The sequence below is a fragment of the Nuphar pumila genome, chromosome 2 (assembly GCF_984573655.1).
Source record: "Nuphar pumila chromosome 2, dmNupPumi1.hap1.1, whole genome shotgun sequence".
In the NCBI taxonomy this organism is placed as follows: Eukaryota; Viridiplantae; Streptophyta; class Magnoliopsida; order Nymphaeales; family Nymphaeaceae; genus Nuphar; species Nuphar pumila.
The window spans coordinates 97,576,055-97,583,970 of record NC_143250.1 but is presented as its reverse complement, the minus strand read 5'-3'; the positions used below and the strand labels follow the sequence as shown (position 1 = coordinate 97,583,970).

At 36.8% G+C, this 7,916-nt stretch overlaps 1 protein-coding gene across 1 annotated transcript; it reads left to right on the top strand.

Moving 5' to 3' along the window:
- The first annotated feature begins 6,069 nt into the window (after window positions 1-6,069).
- Window positions 6,070-7,848, top strand: LOC149846313 (auxin response factor 4-like). Its single transcript, XM_089990921.1, has 4 exons — window positions 6,070-6,380; window positions 7,123-7,235; window positions 7,468-7,563; window positions 7,774-7,848. The coding sequence occupies exons 1-4, from the start codon at window positions 6,161-6,163 to the stop codon at window positions 7,846-7,848; spliced, it is 504 nt and encodes a 167-aa protein (XP_089847047.1). The 5' UTR covers window positions 6,070-6,160.
- The last annotated feature ends 68 nt before the right edge of the window (window positions 7,849-7,916 follow it).

Genomic DNA, 7,916 nt, shown 5'->3' with positions numbered 1-7,916 from the left:
AAACTATGATTTAATTCAATGATTAACTTTTATACTTTTTTCAGGATTCAGGGTTGTTCCTAGTCTGTTCTTGGGCCTGCCGTGTATATATATATATATATATATATAGAGAGAGAGAGAGAGAGTAATGAATTGGATAGGCCCTCTTTTTAGTTAGGTTTCCTTAGGCCTCTTAAAAAATCATAGTTTTAAGTATTGTTTTTCACATCTAACACCGTAGATGTGATCTATAGGTTTTGTTTAGTGGGAACCAACTTTTGGATCGCTAGAACCTGACCTGTATACAGGTTTTTTCAGTGATCCAAAATCAATGGGTACGAAGGTACCAGTTTTTCCGACACGTAAATTCATGTTTTTTATTGAAAACACATGATCCAAGAGTCGTTTCTCACTAAATCGATCATGATAAACACATCTAACGGTTCAGATCTATCATTAAACATTTAAAACCTATGGTGTAGAATGGGGAAGAATGAGAAATGAGGCCTAATATGTTCACTTATCTATATACAATATATATATTGATCTATTTGTACTCTTTTTATCAACAATTCATCACATACTCATGTAAAACTTACACAAGCAATCTACTTTATCACATCATACAACTAGGGTTAGTAAATGAACCGAATAAAGGGCATTCAAGCTTGGTTCATTCTTGTGGTGGGCTGGGCTGAGCTGGAACTGACTTATTAAAGCAACAAAAAACTTTTTCTTTAAATTAAAATTATTAGAAATTGAGCTTGGAACTTAAAGCTCAAACTGGATCATTCCAAAATAAATGCATGGTTTCAAAGCTATAAACAATAGGATTTAAACTGTGGACTTATTACTTGCGAGCCAAACACTTCATTACTCTCCATGACACACACACACACACACACACACACACACACACATATATATATATATATATATATATATATATATATATATATATATAGAGAGAGAGAGAGAGAGAGAGAGAGAGAGAGAGAGAGAGAAGCCGGGTCTTGTAAAGCTTATTAACACAAGCCGAGTTACATACAGCTCATTTCATTTCCCACCCTTACAACAATAATGTAAGTTTAATTAATGTTTTCTTTTTTAATGAAAATTCTTGTATTTTTCATTGATACATGTTGCACCCTACTCACATTAATCACAATTAGTATAGTTTTTTGTTAAATAATTTAATCTTTGTATAAACTTTCTTTGTAACGACCAACATTTCCTAATTATCCATCTAGGGTGGCTTGTCCTTAACAAACATTTCAATTCAAATTCATTTTTTTTATTTAGTTTTTTATAAGTTAACGTTGGAGGAGACTGCAACGTCTCCTCTCATATTCCACACCATCCATTATATGTTGAATGTGCTTCTTATTTCAAAGTTTCAATACTCCTAGCAGAGTCTAGATACAAGACTAGTTTTCAAAGAGCTAAAAAAAAAAGATAGAATTCAAAGCTTCATACCCTCCAATATCAATATATTCAAAACTTTTTTCTTTATATTTACATGAAGAAACCGCCCCCAAGATCAAAGGCCTAGCCTCACTGGCTCTGCTGGACATGCTTACAAAAATTCTATGGGGATTACCCCTTGCCCCCAAAGAATCGCCATGCTTTGGCTTGCGCAAGGGGTGATGTCTATGGGATTTGAACCTAAACTGCCTGCCTATCAGCCTAGGCTCCATCCCACTCCATCAAACCCCTTTGAGGCATATATTCAAAACTTGATTTCATAATCATATTGCCATTGGAAATGGGAAAATGTTTCCTACCCCAATGAGTTACAAACCCCATATTAGAAAACATCATTTTTCACATTTAACCCTCTAGATGTGATGTACATATTTGGTTTAGTAGAATCTGCCTCTTGGTTCATATTTTCCCAAAATGTATGTCAGATTTCTGAGGCCTAAAAACCCAATATGATATATACCGAATTTTCAACCTTCAATAAATCATATTTTCATGTTTAACAAATATGTTGAAGGTCCAATTTCTACTATTTTAAACATTTTGTGCATTGACGGTGTAACGCCCCAAATTTTCAAAATGACACTTTGTCTAAATTTTATGGGTTTTTTTTCTTTGCAGCAGAATTTAAAAGACTTTAAGAGTAGAAATAAACGACAGTTAGTAGTTGGCTTTAGAAGATGCAAAGCAGGTCACCGGTATGTGGCCAATCATTCATTATCTACTAAAATATTTTATTTAACTAAACCCAAATGAATTATTTATTATAAATAGTATTGCTTAGTAAAACAGTACTATATAAACTGAGCTTTTAAATGAAATGTCCAACGCAATTGAGAGAAACCCTAGATTTTAATGTCACCTTACTCTGTATATCACACCGCAAGTTCAGTACTTGTATCCCTTATAAAATGGGGTCAGAACTATTTCTGATTTGGTAGAAAAATATTTTAATTGTAACAAGTATAATATATTGAAGACATAAAAAGCTACTTTAGGGTCGCAGTTGAAAACATTATAACTCAAGTCTCCACGACTTAACATATATGTATTTCATGGACCGAAGCAGGAGCTTATTGAGCCTAGCTTAAGCATGCAAATACAATTTGGGTCATTCGTCCGATTGTTCTAACAGTGTACTGAGATCAGTACTTTATATATAGTGATGCATGACTAGTACTAACGTATATTCATTTATTCATTCATCCATTAGTGTACTTATAACTAATACATTGTTTCAATAATTATAAGTTCACCCTGTATAATGTAGAACATAAGTTCAACATCAAACGAAGCCATCTGAGTGTTTCTTATGCTATGTATTTTTTTGCCCATAAGCTTTATTAATCTTGTTCGTAGCAAGGCAACATATTTTTGTCAGGATAACTTTCGCTACATCGGTTTGGATGCTTCATACTACTGCAGTAGCAGGGTCAACCCCTATGTCATAGGGATAACCTGACCTCCTTTCTGAGTGACTAAAAGACTGCCCGAACTCTTTGGTTCATAAGATAAAGTGTCACTTGAGGTACTACCATCATCGTTTGCCTCAATGAGTGTAAGTTCTAAAGGGGTTCGATGACATAATATTTATTATTAGAACGTCGAGTGCCACATAGGCAACCAATGCATTTTGCACGAAAGAAAATATGAACTCAACCTCAATTAGTTTTCTGAAGCACGGGTCAGATCCTGTGTAGACAATGATTATCATTATGTTTGTTTATATGCATGCAGACATCGCTCTTGGCATCTACGGCCTTCACGAGTGCTTCACCCCTTGCAGGTGAATAACCAACTCTAGCACAATAGTGTTTGCGAGTATTATTCTTGTGGCAGTAGTTTACAGAGGCATACATAATTAAGGATTGCTTTTGATCGACTGCTCATGCATATTTAGTCGCAACGAGCACTAGCCTAACAAGGCACAATAGTTACTCTGGTGCAGTGACTCATATGAGTACGATACCCTTGAAGGCAAAAATAAAATTAGTCATCCTAATAGGGTTCCAACAATGAGGGTATCATTGTGTCATTCATACTAGCTTAAGTGAGTATTTTGCTAAAATTTTTTGTAACATCTGCCTTATTTAATAAAAAAAACACTACGTTCTTTTTTAGCTCTAAGAGCACCTTGTCAAAAATTTTGTCAGCATCCTCCCTATTTAACAGAAGAATTGCTACCTTCATTTTTTGATAGATGTGCATTGTTGTGCATACATTACATCTCTCATGATTTATCAAAAACATAAGCCTTAGTTAGACCTTATACTGGTGACTTAGATATTTACATAAATGTGGTTTTGCGTAAATTTAAAATCTTTTTAATAGATTTTTTTTTGCCAAACAATATTTTGAACTCGATAAGGCCTTTGAATATCAGTCACTATTTGTATGTTTATTACAATATAGTTATATTTATTAAAAGCAAGAGCTTGTGCACATAACAACACGACTACAAAGTATATAACTTAAAATATGAGCCTATGCATATAATAGCACAGGGATAAAGTAAAGTGCGTAAAATAGGACTGGGTGAATGAAACCACTTATCGGGCTAAGTAACGTGCATAAAAAGATATATATATATATATATATATATATATTAAATAGGAAAGTAGTCACAAGGATATGCGCTTGGATATTAAAGCAAACTTGTACTGGCCTAAAGGGCATGAACCAAAGATTAGGATCATATGATACATAATCCACCATCAATATTGAGAAGTAGCCACAAGGATACACACATAATCACTGAAGCAAGCTTGCGGTGGCCTAGAGGGCGTGAACCAAGGACTAGGATCCGATATCGTTTTACAAAAGTGTATGGTAAGAAAAATATTATCGTACATGACAGTTATTTCAACAAATATAACTTGAAATAAAGAGAGACGTGCAAACCTACCAAAAATTTGTTATAGATGGCATAGCACAATTAGGGATGGCAGTGGACCGGAGGACAACGGGGCTCCACCCTGCCTCGTCCCGTTTGGACCGAGAATGAAGGGCATGAAATGGGGATGAAGGTGGGGATGAAGGTTAAAATCTATCCCCGCGTGGGGATGGAGGCGAGGACGGACTTACGCTTTTCTCCGCCCAGCCCCCACCCTGTCCCAATCCCCGCCTAGCCCCGCCCCATCCCATCCCCAATCCTTTAAGGGATGATTATAGATTAAGGGGAAACGTGACTCCATCCCCCCTCACCCCCGTTTGGACCGGGGATGGAGGCGGGGGTGGAGGTTAAAATCCATCCCCGTGCGGGGATGGAGATTCGGATTTTGAAATAGGGCGGGGGTGGAGACCTTGTCCCCCGCCCCCAACCCCGGTCCACTGCCATCCCTAAGCACAATCATAAAGACGTGCCTAAGTCATGGCCGACACATTCTTACATTCGGTACAGTTACAACCAAGAACATCTCGTGTAGAACTCGTTGGCGCTAATAAACATTGAAAAATCTAAAAAAAGAGAGCTTTTTCTATAGAGTAAAAATCTAGAGAGTGTTCTTTTCTATAGAGCGAATATTTTTATAGAGAGCAAAATTAGAGAAATGAGAGAGGAGAGAGAAAACTTAAGAGAGAGAAAAGTGAGGGGGTGACAAATTTGTAAAAAGGAGAGAGGTCCTATTTATAGAGATTGGGTGTGGGCCCACCTCCAAGTGATAACTATTCCATTCTTCTCTATTTCTCTTTATCTCTTTTTTTTTATATAAGGACAAATATGTCTTTTATGGAGCTCTATTTGGAGCTCACAAGATATTTTATAAGATATTTATGTGGGGCTCGCACATTTTTTAGGTTTCTTCAATATTTTTTGCGAAAAAATATGTTATTTTCTGTCTTGACAAGACAAAATGAATCATTTATGCAAAATTCTCTCATTTTGTTCAATGAGTGCCATATGGCCCTCTAAATGTTTTCAGTATATATCCTTGAAGATATATGCATCTTAGGTATAATTGATTCTACAAATATTTTTTGTTTTGAATTCTAGGTTAATACGATAAAATTATGTAAAAATACCTTTTTTTTATTCAAAAGTTTAAAGAAAAATTATGAATCTTAGGTAATGCGATCAATTTTGGTATAACAAATGCCCTTCCTTTGCTTAAAATATAAGTTTATGAAGTGATGATTAGGGAATAAACAATTTGTCTTAAACCAAGACTTCTAAAAAAAAAGTATATTACATAGTTTAAATAAAAAAGCCTAGATTTTTTTAGGTTATGACAAGATTTTTTCACTAGAACGGGATTTTTCAACTATGATCCTGATAAGTTCTAACAAAACCACAAAATGAGCAACAAGGGTAATCGGGGTAACTAAACTAAATTGAAGTACATGGTTAATGAGACACAAAGAGGAGAGAGAGAAACAAGACGGCAGGCAAAAAAAATCGATTTTGGAGGGGAAGGGGAACCCATCATTAACCATGGTTAGTCAGGTGGGTGCCTGCCGACCTGTCTCGGGTTAAGTAGCTGTGCACCAAGCAGGGGCGCTACGGTACGGAGTGGCTCAGAGTTTCAGAGAGAGAGAGAGAGAGAGAGACTAGCATAGGCTCTTTCTTTCACTTTCTCTCTCTAAATATGGGAAAAGAGTGGCAAAATTGAAGAGGCGTTATGCCACATTGAGCAACGAGAGAGAGAGGGCTCTGCCTCTGCTATAACTTCTGTTGTACGATGGTGGTGGTGGGGATGATTGAATGGTCGCTTTCTCTTCTTCTTCCGGTTTGAATTCCGTTCGTGGAAATTGTTCTGGAGTTGTTGGTATTGACTCTAGAGAGAGAGAAGTCTGTGAAAGAAAGAAAGGCAAAGAAGAGATGATGGAATGGGGTGGTGGGGAGGCAAACAGGGGGAGAGTGAGTGGTAGTGGTTGTGGCGATAGCATGGTTTCTGGGACTCACTTGGTAGGAGAGAGAAATGGTAATGTTTCTCCTCTTCCTTTCTGAAGCTTTTTGTGGTTTCGAGTGGTGAGTTTCAGATGGGTGTTGCTTGTTTTTTTTGTTTTTGTTTGATTATACTGGTTGGTTGTGATGATTGTATCTTGGTACTGTTTGGGTGTGTTGTTGGGCTCTCATTTCCCAAACCAATCTATATGTATCCCGTTTTCTTTTTGTCTTCCTGGTTCTTGTGATAGGCATTTACTATTTTCTTATTTAGGTTCATATGGATGTTTACATGAATGGAATGTTTTCCTATGATTTTGTGGGGTTTTATTATTATTATTTTTCTGGAAAAGGGCTGCCACTAGCATCACTACTTTTTGGGTTCTTTATAACTCATGGTTGAATGGCTTGGCTTTACGAAGCTCCCTTTTTCATGCTGGCCATTTTTTGTATATACTTAGCGTTGTTTGCTGCTTTTATTTTTTGAAGGGAGGCCTTGCTAGGATTTTGATTTCTGAAAGGGCTATGAAAAATGGGATTTCTGCAAATTTCTCTCCGAGTTGGTTTCTATCTGTTTATTTATTTTACTCTTTATAGCTATCCTTGTAACTATTTGTTTTAATATACATTTTCTTATGCCACTGTGGACATGTGAAGTTGTGAACTTACTTCCGTGTATTCATTCTTTCTCAAATAACGGTGCAGTGAGAAATGCTTTCTTTTTATTTTATTTACTCTCTCTCCTCGAACGATTAATAGTAATGTGTATCAATTTTTAGACGCAGATGATGTTCTTTACAGTGAGCTTTGGCATGCCTGTGCTGGTCCCCTCGTTTCAATGCCCAAGGTTGGGGACCTCGTCTATTATTTCCCTCAAGGACACATGGAACAGGTACGCCGACCCTTCTCAATTCATGTATTTGGTCATGCTGGTTGTTCTCTATTTAACTAAATGCATTCCTAGTTTTTTTTCTTCCAAAAAAAAAAAAGCTAACCCCATGCATAGTTTGCTACTGCAATGGTTTTTCTTATTTTTTGTGGGTATGCTTCTTCCATTTTAGTCCAATGCCACTGGTAGCCATCTTTACATTCCCTCTAAGTTTCTCTGTTTCTGTTTGTTCTAGTTGGAAGCATCTACAAATCAAGGAGCGGAGACCCAGTTGCCCAAATACGACCTGCCTTCCCAGATTCTCTGCAGAGTGATGGATATTAAGCTATTGGTATACTCTCTCTCTCTCTCATTGTGGTGTTCCAATGGTGTCTGAACCTCTGGCGTGTGCATTGCTCAAATATGCCTGAACGCTTGCATATATCACTCTCATACATTATGTTTTTGTAGCTAGTTTAAGTAGATGTAGCGGATGCCTGTGTGGAAATTTGGTGACAACTGTTGGTAAAATAATGTTATTAGTTGAAAACGTTCTTTGCAGGCTGAAGCAGACACGGACGAGGTGTACTCACATTTGACATTGATTCCAGAGCCAGAGGCAGGCACTTGTCTTTAACATTATATTTTTATGCATTTGAGTTTCCGATTGAGTATAATTGATGGTGTTTTCATGCCGCCATAGCA

Coding starts and splice junctions, on each gene's coding strand:
- LOC149846313 (XM_089990921.1), top strand. CDS start 6,161: ATGGTCGCTTTCTCTTCTTCTTCCGGTTTGAATTCCGTTCGTGGAAAT. Junction 7,236..7,467: donor CTCAAGGACACATGGAACAG/GTACGCCGACCC, acceptor TGTTTGTTCTAG/TTGGAAGCATCTACAAATCA. Junction 7,564..7,773: donor TGATGGATATTAAGCTATTG/GTATACTCTCTC, acceptor CGTTCTTTGCAG/GCTGAAGCAGACACGGACGA.